Genomic DNA, 27,115 nt, shown 5'->3' on the forward strand with positions numbered 1-27,115 from the left:
GGCCTGGCAGCTTGCTTCTAGCCATTCTTGGGTCAGCTTAGGGTGGGACTGGACCACATACTGCAGTGGTGTGTAAAAGTAGGTGTTCTGGTTTCCAGCTGAGTTGATGAGATTCCAGGAGGAGTTCAGCCATGATAGCAGGCAGCTCCCTGCTTCTTTGCAGAGAAAAGTTCACAGTGTAATGTGTTGTAGCAAATGGGTAACTCTGCAGTTCAGTTTCTGCCTTGATGACTTTGGGAATGTGGGCCTGTCCCTGAGGGTGATCCAGTTGCTTACAGAGCATTTGGACACAGCAGTTCAAGAATACTGATGTGTTTAATGTTGCACAGATTCAGAGTGCTCTGCTGAACTGGGCTGACTTGCTGGAACACAGTGTTTTTTATCCTGCTCCTCCCAGGTTATGCTATAAAGCTGGTCCTCTGTACAAGCTTTTGCATGTGAAGAATCAGTTAATTGTTATGATTTAAATTAAGCCTTGTTGTTGATTTATCTTTGCAGATCTGTTTTGTGATCACAAATGATACAGGACTGAGAAAATGACAGTTATTGTAAGGAAAATAATCACGTTGACACTGAGTTTATCTAAATGGTGTAGTTTTTACCACTGTATATTGAACAGACAACAGTTTTAACTTTGTTCAGCTGGATTTAGAAAGATGGAAGTTGAACCAGGAAGCAAGCAGGAAAACTATCCTTAGTTTCCCAATTCTGGAATTACTTTTCAGTTTCTTGGCGTGTTTGCACATTCTTATCAGCAAGTTTTGTCTAGCAATTTCTGACTTGCTCCCAGCACTTTTAATTATGAAAGCTCTTGGGTTTGCTTGGGCTTCTTTCAATGTATAGCCCTGTGAGTCAATTGGGAAACATCACCACACAATTTAAGAGTCACTGGGACACTTGAACTTTGACTTCTTGCAGTAAGCAGTTCAGAAATAAAATCTGCAGCTCAGCTTCTACTTAAGGCAGCAACAGAAATGCTATGAACTAGCTTACGTGCATTCCCCACCTTTTAAAAGTGCAGATCTTTAACTCTCAGGGCATTGCCCATCAACCTTACAGGAGACTGTATGACAGTCAGTTACTATCAGAAGGTTTATCCATTCAGCTACATTTGGAATGTTGCTACAACAAATGTCACCTGAACTCTGGTAAGAATTGTAAAATTAACAGTTTTAACCCAGGTCGTTTGTAACTTGTAATTGATACACAGAACAAACCCATTTCCAGTTAGTGCTGAATGCGCTACTGGAAGGCACCAGACACTTCTATTGGTGACCACAAAATTAAAGTATTTATTCTAAGAAGCATTCCCACATTTCCACCCTGTTTTGGTTTATCTTGACCCCAGGCCCCATTTTTAACAGAACATGCACCTGTCCATCTCCCAGCTTGCCCTAGCCCCCCTGAACAGATTAACAGCAGTAGCGGATGGTTCAAATGAAAGCTTTATTCAGGGTCTTCAAATAAACACCACTTCAAGAGCTTGCAATATTTGTAATTGCAACTGAGAAGCTGCTAAAGAGAAACCCACTGTTTAATGTTGCAGAGGATACCTATAAACTAAACCACTCACTTCTCATTCACCCACTCCTCTGCACTTCCCCTCTGTAATGAAGCCATTAACATTCACTCTCTTCAGCCCCCAGTCTGTGTAATGCTTTCTGCTGGGTTTTAACATGGGCTGTGTTTACTTTTACAGGTAAAGTCAAACCTGTGTTTGCTGACACTGTCTGCGAACCCTCTGGGGCAGATTCAGCCTTTTTTTCAGAATATTATTTGCAATGCTTTTTGCTCTGTAAAGAAACTTTCTATTCAAGCTATATCCCAAAACATTTCACAAAGCTCAATCTGTTTGTCACACAAACATTTCACACGACTTCTAAGTTAAATAATTTGTCAGGTAGAAAGTAAAGAGGACTTAAGAGGTAGATACAAGAGAGACTGAAGAGGTAACAGCTGACAAAGCAGAACCAAAGGGTTGCTGCAGAAGGTACAGACACAGCTTTTTTACCAGCCAGCACAAGGATTAAAAACCCCATAGGAAGAATGGGATCTGTCTCAGAAAGAAGGATCAGTGAGGAAATCATAAGAGCACATGGGGTTGAAACAGCTTATGGCTGTTTGAGAGCAGATAAGGTTGTACCTCTCCAGGGCATGATGCAAGCAGGTGGCAGGAGCTGGGATGGGAAGACACAGTGGCCTGCCGAAGACAACAGGATGCTTCCCCAAAACCCAGTGGAGTAGAGGTGAGGTGAAAGATGCTGGAGATATAGCACAGCGGTGATGTGGAGGTTTGCATAGCTGGGAATACTGGAAGAAGACTATTTGAAGAAGATAGCAATAATAAGACAAGTACTTAAAAGGGGAGGCACAACTCAACAAGCTAACCAAGGAAACCAAGAAACATGAATGTTTTTACTCCCTTTCTGAGAAACCAGAATTTGCACTGAAGTAACATTTTTCAAGCAAAAAAGAAAAATAAAGGACAAATGTTTTTATACAAGCACAGGTGAATTTAACATGGATCCATGTCATGACCAACCTTCCCACCTTCTTAATCTGAACACTGGGACTGGATGATGCCGCAGCACAGATTTTCTCTGATAGTCGAACACAAAGCAAACTTTACACTATTGCGATAGTCTGGATTTCAATCTACAAATTCCCAGGTGGAGGGTTAAAATTTGGCTTCACCTAAAGAGGAACAAGGAGTATTCTATAACCTGGGTCAAACAAGCAGGTCTCTGCACAGCTCCTGGTATAAAGAAATGCCCATCAAAATAACTGCAATATATTACATATATGCATCAATTGCATATTGCATCAAAGTATATGCATTATATTTGCTTCTAAAAGCCTCACCAGCTTTAGACAGATCGTACTATAAAACACACATTAAAGAAAAGCATCCTTTACTGCAAAGCTGTCTTTAGACAGGCAAGACAGGGGAGAGATGAGGCAAGGAAGGAAAAATACAGAACTGACTTGCTCAAACCCTCACAAATGAAGCCATTGTCAGACACTGCCATGACTCCCCTTTTCTCTCTCACTCTCCTCGTATTGGTGACAATGTCCACAGCAGCCTACAAAACAAAGAGCTTGCAATAAAAGGAGGCAAACAGCTAAAAACATGCTGCATGACAGAAAATGGGTTAGCGAGGAAACACAACACTCCTCCTCTGGTAGCACTGATCTTCTCAAACAGTAACATTCTTTTACTGAAAGCCAGTGCAGCCAAGGCAGGATTAGCAGATGAGGAGCACAACTGTGGTAATACCTACAGGACTCCTACAGCAAATTCCAAAGACAGATTTTGCAGGGAGATAGCACAGGAGGGAGAGGGATCTGCGGAGAACACGTGTCTTGGAAAAGCAGCATCTGCTTTAAATCTCACAAAATACAGTGTGTTTGTATCAAAAATACTTGGTTTAGATACACAATAAGGAAACTGATTGACAGCACAGTGCAAAATTAAACACTGGCTTTGGATAGATCCCATTTGATTCAACTGGCCCTTACTGTAATTTAAGGATAAAGAATCATAGAATCATAGTTAGGGTTGGAAAGGACCTTAAGATCATCTAGTTCCAATCCCCCTGCCATGGATGTGAACACCTCACACTAAACCATATCACCCAAGGCTTCATCCAACCTGGCCTTGAACACTGCCAGGGATGGAGCATTCACAACCTCCCTGGGCAACCCATTCCAGTACCTCACCACCCTAACAGTAAAGAATTTCTTCCTTATATCCAGTCTAAACCTCTGCTGTTTAAATTTCCATCCATTACCCCTTGTCCTATCACTACAGTCTTTAATGAATAGTCCCTCCCCAGCATCCCTATAAGGCCCCCTTCAGATACTGGAAGGCTGCTATGAGGTCTCCATGCAGCCTTCTCTTCTCCAGGCTGAACAGCCCCAACTTTCTCAGTCTCTCCTCAAACTCAGAGGTAGCAGGGAGCAGAGAGTTCTATTTCTTTGTGAAATACAGGCTTTAGAAGTCCCATCAGCAAAAGCAAGTGTATGGTATTTAAACCAACTTTACTATCGGTGAACAAAGAACGTTTAGTATCTTTTCCACTAATGCTTCAGTTTGTCTATTTAACACCGTACTTGGCAAAGACCTTTGGCTGATACTACAACTAGCAGCAGCTCCTCAAGGAAACAAGTTTAGAGCACTCACTTTCAGATGGTTTTAAACACCTCCTTAAGCAGCTTAGTTACAGGTATCTTAAATCACTGCCTATGGCCACTTCAGTGTGACAAAATTTTTAAGGAAAGATGTTAATATTTTGGGAACCTCACTATAAGAGAAAAGACGAGCTCCTCAGAGGATTTAAAAGTGGAGCCTACAAATAAAAGTCCTATACTACTGTGCCAGTAAACACTTTCCAGAGCTCTTAAAGAAAAGTATACACTTTAGGCTTGGAGTAACAGAAGCAGATGAGTACAGCAGTACAAAACCAGTTTGTAAGGAAGAAAATGATTGTGCTTGGAAGGAAAGCAGGATCAGCTGTTAACGCAGCAGCTGGCAATGGCAGAGCAGCAGAAAGAGCTGGTTGTACTGGAAAATCACAGGGTGCCAACGGCAGGCAGCGTGATGCAGTCATGTGAAAGGCAAATGTGATTTAGAGCCACATGTATCAAGAGGCGCTTCCAGTAGTCCAAGGAAGTATTAGTGACATCACCCCTGGCCTTAATCTTCCTTGAACACAGAGCCCAGGCAAACTCGGGCTGGAATAGGTGAAGAGAAGTGGTGGTCGTGGAGTGCCACACAAGGACATATTATGTGATGCTGAAAAGACACGATGGATTCAAGAGGAGGGAAAGTGAGTTAGCTGAAGGACAATACTTGTGTAAGCTGAGAGGAAATGCACATAAACATGTTACAAACATACTGAGGCTCCAAGCTGCTGCAGCAGTGTTCAGACATGAACAAAACCTGAAAACTGCTTTTTAAAGAAACCTGACAACCCCTCCTCAGCAGAAAGTACACTTCTGCTCTAGCCTGGCATGTGGGGTCTTTCATATAGAGTACTTGCTGTACATTCCTGCATGTATGCAAGAATGTATGAGAGCATCCAGCACACATCCAGCATCTCTAAATGACAATCCAGGGCTGGGTATTACAGGAAACTTTCAAATTTCTCAAAACAAACATCAGAAGAAACAAGCCAGAGAAACACACGGGGTTAAACACAATACTCAGTTCTCTTCTACACATAGACAGAACATCACTGCATAGAAAAAAGACCTTGGTGTCCTTTGTAAGACATGATAAACAGATTCCCTGTCTCACACGCCTTTCTTTGCTGATAGGATGGATTAACAGTTGTTTTCTCTGGGAAGTTCAAGCTCAGCAGTTACAAACTCCATTTTGCTGCAGCTGGACTATGACAACTGTTTTAACTGCACCCTCTGGTTTTGGCTGTGATGCTGCTGAACAAAACACTACAAGCTTACAAAGAGATGTATTTTTAGTGGGTTCATGATTTGAACATTTGTGGTCCACTGTTTGACAGCTGGAGAAGCAATGAGTTGAGCTGTATCCTTTCACAATGAATCCTGATCATGCTAAATGCAGAGCAATCCCACCTAGTGAAGAAATCGAACCTGCAGGCCTTAAGAAAATGTCCAAGCCCTCATGGACAGTACAACCATCAGCTACACTTACCCATCTTCTGTTTTCTCTCCCATGCTACTGAGAATGATGAAACTTCAATACACTTAGGCCCTCTCAGCTTAGTCACTGCAACTATTCAATACACTCCTCTTACCAACAGACAAAATACATCAACCTCAAAAAGGGTTCTGCATGCTGTAGCAGGGCCAGGTCTTTGGAATGTTTTGTCATGAAAGGGACATTTTGTCATGTCAGGAAAAGAGATAAAAAAGAAAGTAAGACCAAAAAAAGAAAACTTGATGTGCAAAAAGAAGGAAAAGCTCAGGCACAGACAACAATAAAGCAAAATACAACAGGAAGACACCATAGAACTATCTGCTCCAACAGGCTCTGGGGCTTTCACAGAAAGTTAAGATCCATCCTGTTTAAATCTTCTGCAGAGATTTAACACATTTATTGTGCATGAACACAAATGATTTTCCAAACATCACTTGGAATGAGTGGCACTGATGTGACAAACTCCTCTAGAAACAGCTTTCATCAAAGGATCACACTGAAATGTTGGCAGTCTCACCACCTACTCTTCTGCAAGCAATTAGCCAAAGGTTAGTAAGCACAGTATTTTCACTCATTAGCTGGGGAACTACTCCACTTAATCAATCTTAGGGGATGATTTTACTCTCTAGTACATGTCATTGATCCAGTTCCTCTGTGAAAACACAAAAGGTCTGCATCCTTTCTGCCAGATTAAGAATGACTACATTCTCTCAGAAAAGGAGTAAAAAAACTTATGCAACACATTTAAAACAGCATACCCAGAGCAAACTGAACTTAGATTGTACAGATAAAATAGATGTATTTACAATATTGCATAAGTAACAGAACAGAGACTTCCATTCCAAGATCAATCACACCAAAATAGAATTAAAAAATATTACAACTCACATGTTTCAATCCCTATAAATCCTTAATTTCTATCCAACATCTTCTTTATAAAAGCCTGTTTAAAATATTACACTTCTGATTCACTCTTGCTTCAACAGAATCAAGTATTATTTGTTAAGTGTTACTGATCACTCAGTCTCTGTCTTAAGTTCCTAGATTTTCCATTTTCGAATTTCCTCTTTTTAAATGTTGGCACCCCTTCTGTCAGCTCTCCAAGGGAGGTGACTGTCTTCTCTTTAAATATCACTGTCGCATCGTCTGCATCCTCTGCCACTGGGGGTGGCAGACTGTCACTCTCTGTACTAGGAAGCTCCAGGTCCACTTTTTCACTGGGAGAAGAGAGGAAAACATAGAAGAATTAATCTACATGTCAAAACCAGCATGGTGTACTGCAGACAGCAACATCCGTATCTGGTTGTCAAAGCAGCTTTGAGCTAGATGCAGTCTTCTAGCCAAGATCACCATCATGACAGGCATCAAGGAAAAAACATGCTCTTTGCTTCCTCTGTGTGGGCTGCCCTGAAAAGTAAAAAACTAAGACCTCATTGTGTACAGAGCTTATAGCATGGCCCAAGCACTCATCATGTAAATAGCCCTGCAAAAGACAACAGGGCTGCATTGGTGTATATTTAAAAGACAGTAGTCAGTGACCAATTAGCAATGCTTCACTGCCAAAATGCTATGGAGTAGTTTTCCACACGTGTCCATTCCTGAGGGTCTGCGTGACAGAACAGAGAACAGGCTTACCTAACCAGCCAGTGACCCCAAGTTGGGAGGAACAGCTTTGGAGAACAGATTCACAGCACATACTGATCTGAACAAATCAAAGGTACCATCTAAAAACAACCACTTGGTTTTAAGAGGTCAACAGCAAAGCGTTGTGTTCTAAAAGAATGACCTATGGCACAAGCATATGATGGAGAACAACGCAACAACTGGGAGCAAATGATCTTAATTAAAAGTCCATTGGGCATCACACCGATATAACTCTGCTACAGAGAGATACACACTGTATTCCTGGCCCATCCATACAAGAAATCCTTTAGTACTACTGAGTGCGTCTGGTGTCGACTATACTGTATTATACTGTACTTACTGTACTATACGTGGTTTCAGGTCCTATGCTTCGAGGAAGACATGGACTGAATAAAGCACCCAAAGAGAGCCATGAGAATGACAGCAGGTCAAGAAAACATGACTGTTGCAGTATCTCCAAAATACAAACCTCTGGAAGTGGTTGCCATTGTGCCTAACCTCACTTTAAAGTAAATAACAAACAACTGCATTTCTCTCCTTTACATGTGTGTGCATCTCAAGCCTGTGTGTTCACCTACAGACTGGTATATAAGGTTCAGTAGCTGAAAGCACTTTTTATAAGACAGTGCTTTCCAAAAACTGAAAGAACTTACCAGCTCTGGAGTCAAGGAGCAATTAGCTGGTCCAACACAGAAAGTGTTATGGGAACATTACAATCTCCAAGGAAGTAATCAGTGCTGAATTTATTTCCAACACTGTCAAACTGTATGCTGAATAATTTACAACTAAAACACTGGAGAATGGGGTGAGTATGAGGGAAAGGACAGTTTTCCTTCTCCAAAACCTAGCTTCTCCAGACTCCTAGAGGGCCCTATCTGCCATGGAATGCTATTACTTCAAATAACTCCTGTGGAAAGAATTGTATCTGGGCTAAATTTCCAATCCCTGCAGTGTTAATTCTGCCAGAATTCAGAAGAAAAAGCTTCAGTTCTTTCAAACAAGTATTCTGGAAACAAAACCCATGAAAATAACTATGATAAACATTTCCTCACCTTGGTTCTTCCTCCTCCTCTTCTTCTTTCTCTGGAATTGCTTTCCATTTTCCGTAAGGATTGGTCTTGCTGGATGTGTCACCAGAGGCTTCTTGGGAAGGGGATGAACTCTCCTCTTTATCAGCAGTTTCTTCTGACTTAACTTCTCGCCATTTCCCATAAGGACTTAACTTCTTAGCTCTGGGAGACTTTTTCCCTTCCTCTGATTCATCACCATTATCTCGTTTCCTCTAAAGAGGAAAAAACCCACCTTAAGCAAAAATGCCTAAATAAAAACACAATGTAGCTTTATTTTACATCTTTGATTTACCATTACCTACTATTCATACTTTTCAACCAAGAGTAACTTGAAACAATAAACTCATACTGTCATAAAACTTACTTGAAAACAAAGCTTAGCATATGTAAATAAAAAGTAAGAAGCAAAAATTCACATACAGCTTTCTGTGTTGCAGATACACACACTTTAGACCTAATATCTGGTAGTAGTTTACATTGATGCAGAGCTACAAACATACATATTTTAGAATTAACACCTGTCTGTGAACACATATTTAAACTGAGAAGCAGTTACAGAAAAACCATCTGACCCAACCAGAGCCTAATCACACCCTTTATCATAAGCTTTAAACCTGAAGACATATATCAATATAATTGATCCAGATTTTCTACTATGTACTGCCAAAGTTTTTCTTAATTAATAAGGAAATTACACCCATGTGATTTTCAGTCAAAAGCTCTCCCTGAGGGTCTCTGGGCAGTCACATTTACCAATGAAGGTTTGAAGTCATCCTCACACTGCAATCCAAACCACTCTGTGGATTATTTCAGCAAGATGACAGTGACCTTTCTCAGAGAACATCACATCTCTTGCAGACTTCAAGCTGCTTCAGGTGGGCTGAAGAGGAAGATCATGCTTTCTCTTCTGGAACAGCGCCACTAATGGGCCAAATGATTGAATAAAGATTCATTTGACTTTAAATACGTGCAAACTTCTACTTTCAGTCATATGGTTTAACCTAATTATAATGAGTACATCCTATCACAACACATAAATCATCTTCTGCTAGAAAATTAATACTGTGTGTAAAATAAATCTAAAAACTTGCCTTGAAATTTGTTTCCGAACTCTCTGCTTCATTCTCACTGTCTTCTGAGTCTGAATCAGATGTTTTGGAATCTGTTTGACTCTTCCCAGTTGAAGATGAAACAAAACCACTTGGTTTCTCCCATGTGGATACTGTCCAAAATATTTGAACAATCACATTACTTATGTTTCTAATTCTGATCTGGCATTACCTTTCATTAGTGCTGTCTTATGCAAAAATACAGCAAACAGTTTAGCACAAGGCTTTTGCCATTGTTTGATATGTTTGTTTTAATAAACATCAGAAAGATAACATTTCACTTCCCAGCAGAGATACACTCATGACAGCTGAGTTTACTGTTGGTAAAGCTTGTTTTAACTAGTGCTTAAGAAAAATAACATAATTGGTGAACTGTGGCTTGCAAGACTGGTCTCTCATCCTTTTGCATGATGAACTGCCCTCTAGAGGTGCCTATCTGATTAGCGTTGTCCATCGATTACAAAGCCAGAATAAGGTAAACTGTAACTGCAAGCCTCAGCTCTCCAGGTAGATAAACCCCTTCTCCGTGCTACCTAGTTCTGTAACATTAGGTCAGTCTCTAATTAAAGAACTATCAATTAAATACAACATCAATCTGAAAAGGCATGAGAGTACGTACAAGATGTGACCTCATTTTCAACTTTTTAGTTGAAACTGAAAGGAAATATTTAAGTAAAGGTTGACTCAACAGTTTTAGTAACAGTAATGCAAAACCAACCTTCAATCTGGATTTTTATATAACTTTCAAATTCAATAAAACTCTCCAGTTATTTTATCTCTTTCCAAAGAAATCCCCAACTGAAAACAACATGTACCTTGAAGAAGTAAAGGTATAAGAAGCTGGTAATGAGTTACTTTACATGACCAGAACAGTCTCTTAAGGGCACTGCTGTCACTTCAGAATCTCACAAGCCCAAATTTTACCAAATATGATGATTACAAAGATATTCTTCATGAGTGTCATGTGTCCATGAAGAACTTGAAAAAACAACACAGCCAAAGGCATAAAATGTCCTTGAGCTTAGAAGGCAATGTTTAAAAATAATCAGCATCTCGTTTGGCTTTCAAAAGAAGAAATCACAAATCATTTGGGCAGGGAGTGGCATGTTGGAAAACTGGAAGTTTTGGGGTTTTTATTCTATTCTTGGCATCGCTAGGAATGCCACTTCATACCCAACAGCAGAAGGAAAACTCATACACAGCATAAAATGACTTGGTCTCCAGAGAGGCATCAGTGACCTCAAAATTACTCCAACGGATTTAGAAAACAGATGCCTGTTCTGAGGTAGTTACCACAAAGCTCCCCATGTTAGGGAGGAGAACAAGGAAAAGAAGTAGGAGGCAAGATGCTGGGCGCTCTTATCAATGCTGTGTCAGTAAGAGGAAAAATTTAGGAGACTCTTATTCAGTCCTACATACCTGCCAAAACAAAACCCTGCCCCTTTCTGGTTCCCAAACTATAATTTCAATATATATGTAGAAAAGAAGAACACACAGCTCAGAGCTACAAGTTGAATGTCAGAAAAAAACTATTAAGCACAAATGTATACACACTGACAATACAGCTATAAAGCCAGCACTGATCTAAACAACAAGTGTATTTTGACTAAGGTAGCAGCTATTTAGCTGCTAATTATTTAATTCAGAACTTAGCAATACCCTTAAAATGCAGTTATTTGAAAAACAAAGTGCTTTTCTGAACACCCTCACTCCTGAAACAGAGCTTAACTGGAAAACAAGCTCTCCTTACCTCCTGTTTGTGTGTTGTAGTAGTAAGTATGACCATCTTCAGTGACACCCTCTACCCACTCCGCTGTCTAAGGAAAAGATACAGGAGAAATTAAAACAAGTTTCAAGGGTCAGCCAAAGCATCACTTATAAGACTACTCAACCCCTGAGTATCTCTGGTTTGTGTTAATTTTCCCATTTTAAAGCTTGAACCCCTGAAGTTGTTAGGAAGTATTCCCCTTGACTCAAATGAGACTGAATTGTTTAACTTAAAATGCTGCAAATGCATACAGACTTTTTTTTTTCAAGCAGTGGGTAATTATTATGAGGCAATATAGCACACGTTGCCATGCACTTCAAATTATCATATAGGTCATTATTCTACATGGGGTTTATTTTCCAAAGTGTTCACCCCGAGGCAGTAATTTCCTGTTTGTGTCATTCTTTTTAGTGGAGGTTGATAAAAAGTTTCTCTGGAAGGTGCAAGGTTTTGTGAGGGCAACAGAAAACCGGTATCAATAAGTACTATCACCAACTAAACAGAAACATACAAAGAAAAAACCATTTTAGAATTTGTCCCACAACAGATCTTCACCAAAAATAACAGAGAAATCAAACTTTGCAGGAATGCATGCGCGTTCATTTACTTCCTTAGTGAAGCAACACTTTTCCCTACTGATTAATAAATCCATATGAAATGTGGCGGAAGCTGCGGGTAGGTCTTTTTGGATGTGTAATTAAAGTGCAGATGTGCACAATCAGCCACAGCTACATAATCAGCCATTATCCCTGACTTAACATCTTCCTTAAAAACCTGATTTTAATCAACACCTGCACATACAACTACTTCACTGCTCCTTAAGTACTAACCACTGCCTGCTCCCCCGCATTAGGCACAACATCCATGAAGCTTCACTATACATTATTTTTGCATTAATAAATGTCTCTCTGCCTCACACACACATTCCTATATGTTTGCTTAACACTCTATTAAAACTTTGTTGTTTTCTTTAAACATAAAACAAAATCATGAGTTAAAGTTCTCACACCCACTCTGTAAACAGGGGAAATTGTACCAGTAGGTTCAGAGCAGGTGAAGGCAAGAGAGCCTTCACTAAGCAAGTTTCCTGAAGGGTTTGCTCTCAAGAGCATCTCAAGTGCTAGTTTCTCCAAACGAAGCAAAGAGAGAACTTATTTTCTGTAAGTAGAAAGAGGACAAAAAGCCAGTCTTAAGTACAACCTAGCCTTTTTGTTAGTCATATCCTGAGCATCTCATCAGATATTTGATGCTAGATACACTGAGTATGCTACTATATAAATGCTAGTTATAGAATCAACTAGGTTAGAAAAAACTTCTAAGATCAAGTCCAACCGTTACACCAAGACTGCCAGATCCACCACTAAACCATGTCTCTAGGGCCTAATCTATGTGGTTTGTGAGCACTTCCAGGGATGCTGACTCCACCACTTCCCTGGGCAGCCTGTTCCAACACCTGACCACCCTCTCAGTGAAGAAAGTTTTCCCAATATCCAATCTGAACCTCCCCTGGCGCAGCTGGAGGCTGTTACCTCTTGTCCTATCGCTTGCTACTTGGGAACAAATGCTAACAAGCATGTCAGCCTAACTGAAGTTGCAGGTAGTCTTCAACATGCCTTTTCATTACTCTGCTCTCTCCATCTCTTATGATGTCTGAGCAGCAAGCTAATGTGCTGTAAAACAGGGAGGGCCTGTGCATCTATAATACACATTGCAAGCATGCCCTTTAATTTCTGGGCAGTGAGTCCTTGTAAGAGATCTGGAATGTTCCCAATATCTTTAGCTCAAACTAAATAAGGAGCAATCAAGTGGTTGTTTTTAGCAATAACAAAAATAACTCAAGACACCACAAAGTCACTGAGCAGGGTGAGGGAGGAATGACAAAATACAGCCATGTGGCATTAGAGAGATATCCGAGGCTGAAGGTGTGCATTTATGATAAAGCTGAGATGAGCTAACTTCAAATTGTTGCCGGGAAGGGAGCCCCTCCTCTCCTTGATCTGCTCTCCCCACACTGGCATTTCCCTGATTACCCTCAGAGGTGATGGCAAGGAAATAAGCCTACAGGACACTAAACTCTCATGTCTTCACTCCCTGAACTAGTTCACTGTTAGGGCAAACACGCACCAAGGACCACACAAGATTAGTCACAAGACCACATCTTTCAGTGGAAGGCTACATTAAGACTGGCTTATAGATACTGCAAAATTATACCCTGACTGAAAAGACAAAGACTTCACATATACTTTATGAATTGATTCAATTGCCTAAAAATATAACAATTAAAACCATTTTCTCCTCTGACTGTAAGTTAATCAGTACCAAGCACAGGCTACCTTCTGAGACATAAAGAATGGGAAGCATTCTGAAAAAAAACAGGCTTTTTTGATCTTTAACATAAAATTCAACATTGGCAAACAAAACTGACTTTAAATCATATTGTACTTATGAAACCTGTCTTGAAAATGGGGAAACGGAACATAACATCACAAGAGTGTTGTAGAAATCCTATTTTTAATGTTCTGAACCACAAAATCCTGGAGTGATAGGTATCAGGGAAAAGCCCATTAATAATAGGAAGAAATCAAGGAATGGTCTGGGTTGAAAGGGACCTTAAAGATCATCTAGTTCCAATGCCTCTGCCATGGGCAAGGGACAATTCTTTCTGTACTTGGCCTATTCTGCAAGCATTCCCATGCCTTAAATAATGAAAATAAAGTAATATGCTAAAAGGTTCCTTACACACAGTTCCATGGTCATGGAACTATCTGACAGTGCAATCTTAATGCTTCCTAAGAGAATGGACTCTTTCTCTTATGTGTAAGATCTTTTTTTTTTTTAATTACATTTCATTTGCAAAAGGTTGAAGAGAGTTTATTCACAATTTCCCCAAAGTTTTCAGTTTTATGGACTGCAGCATGAAAAAAGCATACTCTGCAAAAACACACCCACCACCATTTCTCTTCCCTTAATAAGCAAATTAGCCAAAAATTAGTATATTAAAATCTCAGTTTCCATCAAGTGTATCATGAAACATTCTATACATTCAGTTTTTCTTTCCCTAAGTTTTTAAAGAGGAAACAATTTATCTTCTGCAGTCAGAAGACTTGCAAATTGCTTAGCTTATTTTTGAGAAGTGTTTGCAAGGACAAAGAGAAGTATGAGTGAGAGTATTTCATTACCGCTTTTGAGTTTGGAGAATTGCCTTGGAATCCTTTCGGTTTCTCCCACTGTGATTCTTAAAAAAAGAAAAAGATATTTCATCCATGATTCAATCCTGTTTTAATAATCTTTAAGAAAAAGAGATCTAAAGAAGATGGTATGACACTGATGTGTGCACACATACAAATGAGTGATATAGTAAACAAAGAAGTAAAATCCTCATTGGAATATAAATCCCCCTCAAGCAGACCATGGTATGAACAATAAACAGAAGTATCACAACTAAAGTTGACTTTACTGGGACTAACCACCTTCCAGACTGTTAAACTATGGCTGATACATACATTAATACTGGAATTTTGATACAAAGAAGAGCTGTTTTTTGTTTGCTGGGGTCTTTTTGTTTTGTTTGATTTTTTTAGTAAGAAACTAAACACACAAGATTTTTACCTTTTGACAATTATCTTGTACGAGGAAAGACTATGGTAAAGACTCATGTCAATCCTTAAAATTGTAAGAAACCATTTCTAATATTCTCATTAATCATAAAAGAGGGTTGTTTTTAATGCTCTAAAGTAGATCATAACACATAGCACCCCAATATAGTCAGTTAGGTAAATCCTGTAAACGTGGAAAGAAACAATCAGCAATCCATAACCGCTCTCATTTACTTGGGCACAATGAATTTATTTCACATTCCTGATCAGAATACTTCTTTAGGAAGAAGACAGCTATCTTTCGTATATGTAACCTCTGAAAGGCTAAACACTTCCAGAAACTGTGGAATTACTGCTTTCTTCCATTATTAACAAACAGGAAAACCAGTCTGAAATTCTGGATGCTAACATCTTGAATGTTAAATATCAAAACTCCATCTAATTGTTCACATTTTAATAACGAGCTTACTACAGAAAGAGTAGAAGAGTAAAGAAATGCATGTAGTCTTTTCTCATTTATATCCAACAGCTGTATCTGCATTTCCTCCTCACTAGTTTTTACCTCCTGTTTTGGTGTTGTAGTAGTATGTATAGCCTTCGGGAGATAATCCTTGCACCCACTCCTTCGTTTCAGTTTTTGGTGGCACTGAGGTGTCCGGAGATGACTTTTTTTTCTTTTCTTTCTTTTCCTTCTTTTCCTTTTTCTCTTTCTTTTCTTTCTTTCCTTTAGTTTCCACTGTGTTACTCTGCATTTTACTCTGTGTTGAACTGGGACCTACATCATCTTAAAGAAAACAATACTCCCTTTTTAGAAAGAGTAATAATGTGAGCTTAAATATTAGTCACTCCTGAGCAACAGTAAATAGGACATTTTGTTATATTCACTCATTAGCATTACACTCATAGTAGGTAAACTTAAAAGATTTTGTTCACAGAATCTCGCATTGTAGCAATATTATAGTAGTGTAAGAAAGTCCAAGTACCAAAAGATCAGCAACATAAAGAGAAAACTGCAAGGACCAAAGAGCTCTTACTAAACAACAACAAAAAATAAACTAAGAAAGTTATGAAAAGATAGTTCTACAGAACCTTAAAACTACAAACTCTTTTTAATGAATAAGTTGTCACATGGAACAAAGGTACTTGCTGAACTGCAAGCTGAGTAGGAGATTCTCACCTCCACTGTTAAGATACCAGTGGGAACCCAACCTCTCCTAGTCAATAGGAACTTTTGTCTCCAACTGGCAAAAGTGACATGAAATTAACCAAAGGAAGCTGCACTGCTGATTCAAAGCATCAGCTGCAGCCTCTTTTATGTTATCTCATTGTTCAATTTTTCTACTCCAAACTGGATTGTTCCATGGACCAGAGGATACTGTAGCTAAAAGCGTTCTGTGCTGTCACTTCTGCTACAGGCAATTTGCAGGCTCCCCTTTTTTCTTTTCTTTTTAATGTGCAAACACAGTCCTGGAGTCCTCCCCTCATGTTCCTAAAAACTAATTTCAGGAAAAACCCCTTTCCTATTCAGTATTCTTTAAATTCTGCCTTTAATCTTCTGGCAGCTATATGAACTACCTGGCTTAATTCCAAGCCTTTTCATATCCTCTTGATAGGCTTTCATTGCAGCCTCCTCCATTGCTGCAAATTCTTTTGACATGTTTTCTTCTTCTTTTGCTTTTTCCAAACTTTTCTTTTTAATCTAAAACAAAGAAGCAAGAGAATAAATTAAACAAATCTGATAATGAAAGAGATTAAAAATAAGCATTTGTGCAATTAAGATATCTGAGTTACCTCACTAATTCTTTTTGCCACATTTTCCTTATGATTCTTTCCTCTTTCATGAAAATCAATGCTCTTCAGAGAGAAAACCAAGAAAAAATTGTAAGTATTATGCAATTTTAATTTCATTAATTTTAGCTAAAATCTAGTTAGACTATACTTCGTTGAACAGGCCTAAATGTAACTGGCCTGAACACACTTCCAGCAAACACTAGAGCAACAAAATGGCTGAAGGAATTAAAGAACACTGAGAAACACTCAACTTGGAAGTTACAAAATATCAGTAATGCTCCGAAATGGTGCCATAAAATTTCATGGTCTGTATTTCTAAGATCTATTTTTTTTTTCAAATGATACTGTTCATTGCACATAGAGACAAGCAACAGGAAATCTGGGCTCCTCTCCATGCTATCCTTCCAAGTGTCAGCCCTTGATTCTTTTCTTACCCTGTTTTCATGGAAACTTTTTAAAACCATATGGGGTATTCAGCATTCCAAACACTAGCTAGGCTCCTTAATTAGACTACCTCATGAACTTAAACAAGTCTGCAGGTCCACAGACATGAGAAACGAAGAGGAAAAGGCAAAGTGGGAGAGGAGCTGAGTAACTGAAGACAACAGAGCAGACTGCAAGCCAAAAAGCCGCCAGAAAGACTGAAGCCAGTAGGAAGTGGAAGGAGCTCAGAAGCTATAGAGGGGCAACAGTGGAAGTCCTCATGTGGTTAGCACAAAGAACATCTGAGCTCATTTAGGTGTTCAGATGCTAGGTGCCTGAGCCTGACCTAGTAACTCCAGAATTTCTTTGCATGAGCCTGTGTGCAGAGGATGCACTTCCAGGGCAAGATTCATCTCATTTAAAAGCAGACTTTGTAAGTTCCCCAGATCCCTCCCCTTTAACATATATTTCTCTTACTGACCACAAGAAGGAACCTAAACCAATTAGCTCACACTTGTCATTCTGAACTGCAGGTATCTAACTGTAAGCCAGATGAAGCTCAGCTCCAGGACTACCCCTGGCACTGAGTCAGGAATGAAAGACTTAATTTCAAGTAAGAAACCAATAGGTCTAGTATTCTGCAAAAGGCATCTGCAAGTCAGAAACACCTTTCTTTAACCCAGTAACATATCTGTGGGCAGTCTGTAGTTAAAGAAACCTGCTTTAATGCTTAAGAGTGCTGGCTGTACCAGGCCTACCATATATAAACAGTACATATGCCAGGTTTTGCTTTCTACTTGCATGCGAAGGCCAGAAACAGGCACAAAGTTTCAAGACAGATCAAATGTTAAGTTACAGAACTTGAAAAAGCAGGGTCAGATAATTCAGTTCTTATCTGTACTGGCAAGTAGAACAGCAGACACCACTTGGTATGCATGTACCATACCCACATACCATAGTTTAAATATCACAAGTATTACAAAGGCATTTTTTAAATCCAAATTTCATGCATCAATACATTAGTATCAAAAGTGATGTCAAAAGCCTGTAATTAAAATTCTTAGTATTTCAAAATCATTGACATATTATGGTAGACCATCGTACAGGTCTGTTGTCAGCTATCCAGCACTTGCAGTAATCGCAGAATTTTTTTGGCTGAGATTTCCAGTAATCGGCCCTGGGGAGAGAAAAAAAATAAGTATGTATAATCTGAAACAAGAATCAAAGCCACAGGTCTTTATACAGATATATAGCTTAAGAAACTAAATCTACTCTGCTCTGGGTGAACATATTGTTCAGTATTGGGATTGTCCCCATCTGACCCCTGCAGATTGCAAGATTTTTACAATGGAGATGCTTCTGTAAGGACCAGAAACACATCAAAAGGCAAGTTAGAGATACATAAGCAGCTCTAGATATCCTACTAAACACAAACTGTGCAACTTGCACTTTTCATAAATGTTTTATGTTTTTCATAAAACCACATATAATAAATATGTTTAAGTGTAATATGTTAGATTTAATGTCAAAGGCAGCTTTGGATACTGTACACAGTGTAATGCAGCATCAGTACAAAGGTGCAGTTCTGGACAATGTGAGCTGCTGTGGGGAATCCTGGAACAGATTCTGACCTGTGGGGTCACAGACACAGCAGTAAATAGTTGGGATGTTTCAGTGTAAAAATTCAAGTAACTTCTGAAACATGCAATTTAGATAAGTCATATGTGTGAGGATACTTAGGGAAAACCCTTCAGAGCTCAAAAGTTAGGACATAAAAAGTATTTAATAATAAAACAAACAAGCCCCCCAATGGCTGTTCTGTCATCAGAAATCACTTTGTAATGCCAGATGAGGCTTGTGAAATAATTCAATCTCTTGTTCACTTGCAGCAACAGAGGCAATGCTTTGGTTCAACAAGACACATTCTAGCAACAGAATGGAAAAGAGGAGGGGTGAAACCAAAAATAGTTCAAGGTTACACTGACAACATTAAAAAAGATCAGTCTGAAACCTGAATCATTGCCTTTGTCTCAAGATCAATGGACAGAGTTCAAGGAAAATACTTCTTGACACTTTTATTCAATAAAACCAAAACTTCGTCCATGCACAGCGACAGCACCTTCAACTCTTCACACACACAAGCACATCTTTCATTACCAGAAACAAACCTCCACTCTTAAAATTCAAACAGATACGGAAACACATCCTCTGACCAGTGCTTAATGTAAAAATACAACTTCACAGATACTACAATTATTTAAAAGTGTAAGGATGAAGGATGTGCTCTGCAAAAGAAAAAAAAATTAAAAACAAAAATCAACCCATAAGGAACAGTGTGTTAGCAGTTAACAGCTTTTCCAGCAGTTTTTTGGAAAGCTAGAAAGAAGCATCCTTGATTGGAACATCAAGCTGCTCATCCCCGAAAGGTGGTACTTTAAAACTGGATGATTACTTAGTCACACATTTAATTAATGGCTCTTGAGATTTATATACCAAAATGTATTGCAGCCAAAGCCTGAAAAATTGAACACTCCTGACTGGAAAACCTGTCTAGTAGGAGGGAGAAATTCAGAGCTCAGAAATACCTCGAGGCCCTTTTTCCTGCTGGTGCTATAGCTCCTAATTTGTCTCTAAATCCTTTGACATCATCTCAAATAATGCTCCAGCCGAAAGCTGCGTTACCCTTCTTAAAGCAACAGACCAGTTCTGACAGAAAACACAGAAAACATGAACTGTACAACAGCCTCAGTCCATCTTTCAGATATGCAAGAACATCTGTGTGCTTCCCAGTTTGACCTAACAGAGCTGCCTCTTTCTCTTCAACACAATCAAGTACAAGTGCAAAAATTAAGACTGTACAGCTGCACCCACCAAGTCAAGACTTGAGAATGTGATGAGCTGTATTTTCACAGCTGTATTTTCCACAGATTCTTTCCTAAATGCTACTAGACATCACATCTGTAGCTAAACCACTGTCATCATGCTGGAGAACCTGAGGGCACTCCTGGGGATTAAGTATAGATCTAGAAGCTTTTTGTCTTCATCTCCTATTGGTTTTGATAAAGATGGGCTGGCTCTCTGTTGTTACACATAAAAGCAAATTATGTCTGTGCAAAAGACTTGATATCCTGGGAACCTAAAATCCTGCATTTCACAATTAATGAATTGTGGAAATTATGGTCCCAAGATTTTCCACCTTGAGTTCATATTACCCAAAAACCAAGCTTGGCTGAAATAGAATAACATCTGCCATTTTAACAACAGTGGAGCCTGCAAAGCACCGACAGTGCTACAATGAGAGGAAGCCAAAGAGAAGTGTTTGGAAAGGAGCAGCAACAGAAGCAAGACCCCACTTCAGTGAGAAGCTGCTAGCGCTTCATGGGCTCCGGTCACAAACCTGAAAGTTAATCCAGATCAATAACAACATTTCAGTATGCAATTATTTTATTAATCTGCCAAATACAACCTTGAGAGTAGATGCTGTCAAAGTGGTACAGAGGTTTCTTATACTTGAGTAATTGTGTACAAATCAAGTGAAACACAGTTATTTTTTTAAAGTCACTGTAATCAAAACCGTACATTTTTTAAGACTCCCTATCTTCTGCTGGCACTTACATCAGTGAAGGTTAGTTCTGATTTTCAGCTTTACAGCTGGACTGACCTGCTAAGGACCAGAAAGCTGACCAGCTAGCAAGTACCACAACTACCTTCCTTCCTTCCACTAAAACAAAGAGACAGTCCAGAATGCATCAAGTCTGGCTTCTCCAGGTTTGCAGGGCTGAAGTTCAGCATCACACACATTTACCCAGGTCTGGCTCCCAAACAGGAGCTTGGTGACACAGACCCAGAGAGGTATCCAAGTTTCACTGTAAAGCTCTGTCTCCTGGGAAGGGTTGTGATAAAGTCCAGTGGAAGCCTGGTTTTCCAGAACAATCTGAGCAAGTTCAGCATGGCAACCAGCTACTGGGCACTCAGGGAAGAGAGCAGCTCGGACAGTCAGGTACTGGGCACCTGCTGGACAAACTGCTGTAAACCTTCAGCCATTTGGAAGAAATTTGCATCTCCTACAGAGCAATGATCTTTTTTTTTTCAACTTTTACTCATCAAATCACTCGGGGGCAGAACGTGCAACAGTTCAGCAAGTTAAAATGGAAGGAAGAAAAAAGAGAGAGTAAACACCAAACTGTTTTCTTGAGACATCAATGAAATGACAAAACTCTTTGCTGCAAATGGGTGTAGAGTGCAAATAGCGTGAGTGTTAAAACCATTTTCAGAGTTCTGAAATTCATTTAAAACTTCAGAGGGAGTGAAAAGATGGCGAAGAACAAGTAGCAGCTCTGCATGAACAGAACCCCCCACATTAATCATTTCACAAGAGAAGAAAACACTGAAATCTCAGAGAGAAAACTCAGAAGCTCAGGTATTTTGACTTTGCATATTCATTTCTTGAGCCATGAGACGAATGCAGCCTACACTGCAGTGACCCATTTACAACCTCCAACAAGTGAACCACACGTTTGGGAGCACACAAAAGAGGACAGATTCTGTTGACAAGGCTCAGAAAGTAACCTGCAGAGTAACGCCAGCAGTAGTGGGGTCCAGGGCCCCAAACCCAGTCAACTGGCGAACTGCTTCTCCCCACAAGCTATAGTATTATTAATGTTTTAACAGGTGGTGCAATCAGCTTTCCTTTCAGAGCAAAGCTTAAGAAACTCTCATGAAGAAGCTATCTTCAGCTGAGACAGCTTTGCCAGACTTGAATGAGACTGGGATGGAGGTTTTGTTTTTACCACATACAATTAAAATTAAAAGGGGGAGGGGGTGGGAAGGAAAAAAACCAACCAAACAACTGGTTTAGGTGGTTCTGAACACAAGAAAAAAAGAAAACCAACAAAAGAAAATGTGTCTGTGCATCCAAACCTGGAAGCATTTGCTTTGAACAGCTCTGTTCTAAAACATCAGACTTGAAATTTGGTGGTGGGGGGAGAAGAGGGGAGAGAGAGGAGGGAAACAGTGTTAACAGGGATAGATCTGTCGAATTATAAGAATTTAGGGGGTAAAAAACATCATATACATGCTCAGCAGTCTTCTTCGGTTTTAAGAGCTACAACCTCTGAAGATTACACAAAGGGAGTATCTCAGAGCTTTCTGCAGGTTTGAGCACCGGGAGGCTTGCGCACACATCATCTTGAATACAGGTGTGCAAAGTGAGAAAGAGACAAAGTTCTTGACTACACAAAGAAATTAATTCAGAGTAACTACTGTGGCTGCTGTATAACAACCACTCAACAGGAGACAGCATTCAGAAATAGTAATCAACTCCATTTGGGAATATTGTGTACTTTTAAAGAAAATAGTAGTCCTGTAATGGAAAGAAATAGAAAGAATTAAAGAAAAAAAATCACATCTATTTCACAATAAACCCTACTCCACATGGGAAGCAATTCCAGAACAGCTAGTTGTAATTCAAATTTCCCAGTACTGGTAAAATTTAATAATGCAACTCTAAAATCAAGAGGGAAGGAGGCCAAAAAAGAGGTTTTCTTCTACTGTGAAGTAGGTCCCAGCAATGTCTCTAATGACCCACACTCACAAGTAATTCACAACTCTATTCATTCAAAGTGCACTAATGCTACCCTAGAAACTCTGCTGGGATACATACCTGTATTAAAAAAAAATGTATTTAAAAATAAGAACTCAAGAAAACAGCATCCCTGACCTAGCAAGTACATGGGGCTGTCCTTCCTAACTGTGGCATATGTGGTCCTACAGACGGATGGGAGTTTCATCCACATGAACCAGGACAGTTCTCTGAAGAGTTTTGCTCTTCTGGCTTTCGAGTCCATTTTACTTTTGCCAATCCTTCTGTAAATTCTAATTCCAACCTGATTTGCTGCTGCCTCTTCTCCCTGTATTTGCCCCCTCTGAACAACATACAAATGATAATATCTCACAAGACAAAATGATCAGAGAGCAGAGTCTGCAGCAGGTGCTCAGTCTGACCTGTACTGGTGCTGAAGCTCATTTTCACGAATCTGCTTTGCTGGATCTCTTTTCTACAGCACATACTCTGTAACTTTAAAGGTAATGCTGCAAATATTTTTAACAGCATGCAAGAATGCACAAGAGTATCAGGGCAGGCAGCCTTCTGCACATATGGAGCTCCAATGGAGCTCATGTTCCCTAAATTCATCTGTCTAAAGTCAGATGTTGAGTTGTCTGAGCTCTCCACGTCAACAGATGGAAGCTATCACCTCCAAAATGCCACTCTTTCTGTCCCAAATACTCATCTGAGAAACAAATTGAACTCCATAAGTGTGTATTTCTTCCTTATACAGGGAATTTTAAGCAAACTGCCCGAATCAGTCCTCAAAACTTAAATATCTTAAGTGCAGGATATCTACTGAGAGCAGAGGCCTATTGCTGTACATGCAGAATAAAGATATGGGCTATGTCAGTAAGAATATGATAAGAATTAGAAGAGGAAAAAAACAGCAACACAAACTGGGTCAGGAAGCTGTGCAGGTATAATTTTAGCAACAACTAAAATTAAGAACAGCACTGTATGTAGTACCAGCCTGCAAGCCAGGCTCACACAACCCAACCATCAAATACCACAGAAAGATCTCTGAGTCAGGGTAAAGGTTGGTTTTCTGATCAGGTTAAGGGTTGGTTTGAGGTTTTTTGTCAGTAGGGAAGTTATACATCTTGAAAAGTAACAGAAACAAACAAATGCCATTCGTACCAAAGCCTCACTTAATAAAGATCAAATCCTGGATTCTTACACCTGCACACGCGGTGAGGTATGAACACAAGTTCCCTAATTAAGCTCTCGGCCGGCAGGGCCGAGGCGCGGAGGCTCCTTCCCCATGCTTCACCCAGAAGCGGAGGCTCCAAAGGCGGCCGCGGTTTGAGGAGCAGGGGTCGGACAGCAGCCGGGCAGCCGGCACCCCTGCAGCGCTCACCGCACCGTCCCGGCAGGCGGGAGCCTAAGCTGCCCGGCGTGTCTGCGACAGATAAGGGAGCGAAAGCGCAGCATAAACAAACAATCGGGAGGGGGGAGGCCGGACGGGAGCAGAAGGACGGAGGCCACAAGGAAGTAACTCGGTCAGTGAGGCGGGGACCACCGGCCACGGCTGAGGCAGGGAAGCAGCCCGGTTGTCCCAAGGCCTCCCGAGCCCTGCGGACAGCGGGCCCAACCGCCGGCACTCCTGCACTCTCTCTCTTCCTCCCTCCCTTCCCCGCCCACGGCCCCAGGGCAGGAGGCTCTGCGCAGATCGTAGCTGGCGCTGCCCGCTCCCTCCCGGCCCCGGCACTCACATCGCCGCTTCCCAGCACCGCCGCCGCGCAGCACCACTCCGCACCGCTCCCCTCCACTCGCTGCCAGCCGCGCGCTGGGGCAGATTGGGGCGGGCCGGGGCGGGGAGAAGGAGAGCGGCGACAGGAGCCGGGAGGGCTCAATCCGCGCTCTCCTCCCCCCGCCCTTCCCCACCTCCTGCCTTCGCCCACTTCTCCTCCCCGCCCCTTGGAGAGAAGAGCGCTCTGTGGGGAGCTGCTCCAAGAGGGAGACGGACCCGCCGCAGTTCGGTGAGTGCCGCGGGGAGCCCCGCGTTCGGAGGCACGGGGGAGGCTCTTCACCCTTCCTCGCGGGGAGCAAGCTGCCGCGGGCCGGGGGCTCCAGCCCCCCCCCTGCCAGCACCCCGTGCCGGGCTGTGCCTGCCCCGCCGCGGCTGCGTGTGGGAGAAGGGGGGTGCGGAGGGGCTGGGGAGGCGACGGGGGCACTTGGGGTGCACCGCTCTGCCAACTTTGTGAGGAGTTGGGCAGCGCCTGTGGCGGCAGGGGTGCTCCGCCGCCTCAGCCTCCTCTTCCCAGCCTGCGCGCCGCCGCCCTGCCCGCCGTCGAGGGGCGGGTGAGGGAGGACTAGGACGGGACACGGTCCCCGTCGACACGTCGGCTCCGACGGGCCGTGTTACCGCCCAGGGCTGTCGGTCGCTGCTGCGGCTCTGGGTGTACGGGACTGGTGGAGGCGGAGATACCCCGCCTCAGCTGCTCCCCCCGGGTAAAACTGCTGCCGAGTTTGTATCTCCCCCCCATTCCAGCCCCCTGTGACGGTTTCCCGACGGTGCCGCGAACAAAATGATGTTAATTCACCGATCGCAGCTGGCAACCTTTCTGCTATAGTCATACACAGGGGTGGAGGAGAAGCCTGGGGAGTGAGTCATGGACGTGAGAGGCCCTCTGGGTGTTTATGGCAAAACCACGGGGTGGCTCCTTCAGCGTGTGGGAAATCGGTGGAGTAAGAGTTCCGTATGGGCAGAGGTACCCGTGCGTACCACACACCCCTGCCCCTGCTGCCTGCGGAGTAGCCTGGAAAAGGAGCTGGGGAAAGTAATGTAGCTCCTTCCTGGAGGAGGGGTTGTGGTCAGCCTGTAGTAGCTAACTGCAGCAGTTACATGTTTGTCAGCGTTTCCATTATAAGTGCAGGTTTTACGTAGTTTATAACTCGGTTATAAAAACATGTGTCGGGTTGAAATTTGGTCGTCTGCCTCTTCTCCAGAAACACCTGGGTGAATCGTGATATGATTCTGTTCAGGTGCTGAGTGGGAATACATGGAAAATACTGGCTTTTTATGTTTCCATGAACTTTAAAACTTAGCACGTGGACACATTTACAGCTCAGTCCAAAAACAAGTCATCCCCCCACTAAGTTTGTTAATCTGATGAAGGGTTTAAAGGCTTGGTCTCTGTAGGCATTGCTCTTTACGCATTATTTAGTGCAGTAGAGACTTTCTGAAGACTCTTACGAGGTCCCTGCTTAAGACACCAACCCACAAAAGTGACACGGGTCTTCACATGTCCGCACAGCTCTGACCATGGAGTGCCAGGACAGTGTGAATGCCTCAGTGCTGCTGTGGGCAAGAAGGTGGTCTTAAAAATGAAGGTGGAATATGTTAATTTTGCTCTGTGGGGTTTTGGTTTTTTACCGTGTCTGCTCAATTGCTGCTTCTGAGACAGGGAACAAGAAGGGTATTGAAGAGGTTTGGTTGGTATCTCCCTATATACACACATCTCTGGATCCCGTGAAACATGCCTGCCACCCAGTGGATGTAGCTGATCCTATACGCTCCGTATTCTATACATTTACTGCCTTTTCGCGTTGCCCAGCCCTACCCCTTTGGCAAGTTTGAGAAGTGAAGTGCGTGAGAGTTGTAAAAATGCCCAGCTCATCTGGTTTGTGTGCAGTGATGATTTCTGTCATGACATGGTTTTAAACTGATGAAGGGTAGATTTAGATTAGATATTTGGGAAAAAACTCTTCCCTGTGAGGGTGCTGAGGCACTGCACAGGTTGTCCAGAGAAGCTGTGGCTGCCCCATCCCTGGCAGTGCTCAGGGACAGGTTGACACGGCTTGGAGCAACCTGCTCTAGTGGAAGGTGTCCCTGCCCGTGGCAAGTGGTTGGAACTGGGTGAGCTTTAAGATCCCTTTCAACCCAAACCATCCTATGATTTTATGATCTGCCACCATCCATCCTGGCCAGCTGGGGTGATGAACCAGGGGTGTGTCTGCCAACGTGTTGCAGCTCCCTGGCTGGGCAGCAGTAAGAGGTAACAAGAATGAAGCAGATTAATATATGTAGAGGAAGAGGCAGTTTCACACCTGAGATGGCTGGAGAATTGAATTTTGCAACCCCTGCCTTCGTCATAGTATTTCCACATACATGTAAAGGTTTTTGCACATGGGCTGCTGGGTTTTCTGGGTGCCTGGTCTGAGTCCCTGAGATCTGCTTTGCAGTTTCACTGAGCTTGTTTGTCTGGATCAAAAGTCCATTGGCTATTAGCTCTCTATGTGCAGAAGATATTTTGCAGGTCTAAGCGTGTTAGAAATACAAGTCTTGAGTGTCAGCACTGCTCACTCAGTGTCTGGAGCATTTTGTTATAATCTTTTCATATCTTAGTTTTCCCATCCTTAAAACAGTGTGGATAACAGTATCCTTTACTTTAAGGATTACTGCAGTGATGAGAACCACAAAAGA

The 27,115-nt window shown here is 41.6% G+C and overlaps 2 protein-coding genes across 3 annotated transcripts in view; one reads left to right on the forward strand and one right to left on the reverse strand.

The window, feature by feature from the left end:
• Positions 1 to 3,829: 3,829 nt before the first annotated feature.
• Positions 3,830 to 24,459, reverse strand: WBP4 (WW domain binding protein 4). The gene is made up of 10 exons (XM_031045913.2): positions 24,402 to 24,459; positions 18,186 to 18,258; positions 16,659 to 16,721; positions 16,443 to 16,566; positions 15,430 to 15,651; positions 14,451 to 14,506; positions 11,254 to 11,320; positions 9,486 to 9,616; positions 8,377 to 8,606; positions 3,830 to 6,897 (listed from the first exon to the last, which is right to left on the reverse strand). Coding segments are annotated over exons 1-10 (1,176 nt in total). The 5' UTR covers positions 24,404 to 24,459; the 3' UTR covers positions 3,830 to 6,689.
• A 146-nt stretch (positions 24,460 to 24,605) lies between these two features.
• ELF1 (E74 like ETS transcription factor 1) overlaps positions 24,606 to 27,115 on the forward strand; it is an 89,674-nt gene continuing 87,164 nt past the window's right edge. Inside the window, exon 1 of one of the 2 annotated variants that reach the window (XM_031045907.2) lies at positions 24,606 to 24,668. The gene's annotated coding sequence lies outside the window, so the exon portion shown is untranslated. The remainder of the gene's footprint in view (positions 24,669 to 27,115) is intronic. The other variant, XM_034073988.1, reaches the window with a different exon arrangement.

This window comes from Melopsittacus undulatus, chromosome 2 (genome assembly GCF_012275295.1).
Source record: "Melopsittacus undulatus isolate bMelUnd1 chromosome 2, bMelUnd1.mat.Z, whole genome shotgun sequence".
Taxonomy (NCBI): domain Eukaryota; kingdom Metazoa; phylum Chordata; class Aves; order Psittaciformes; family Psittaculidae; genus Melopsittacus; species Melopsittacus undulatus.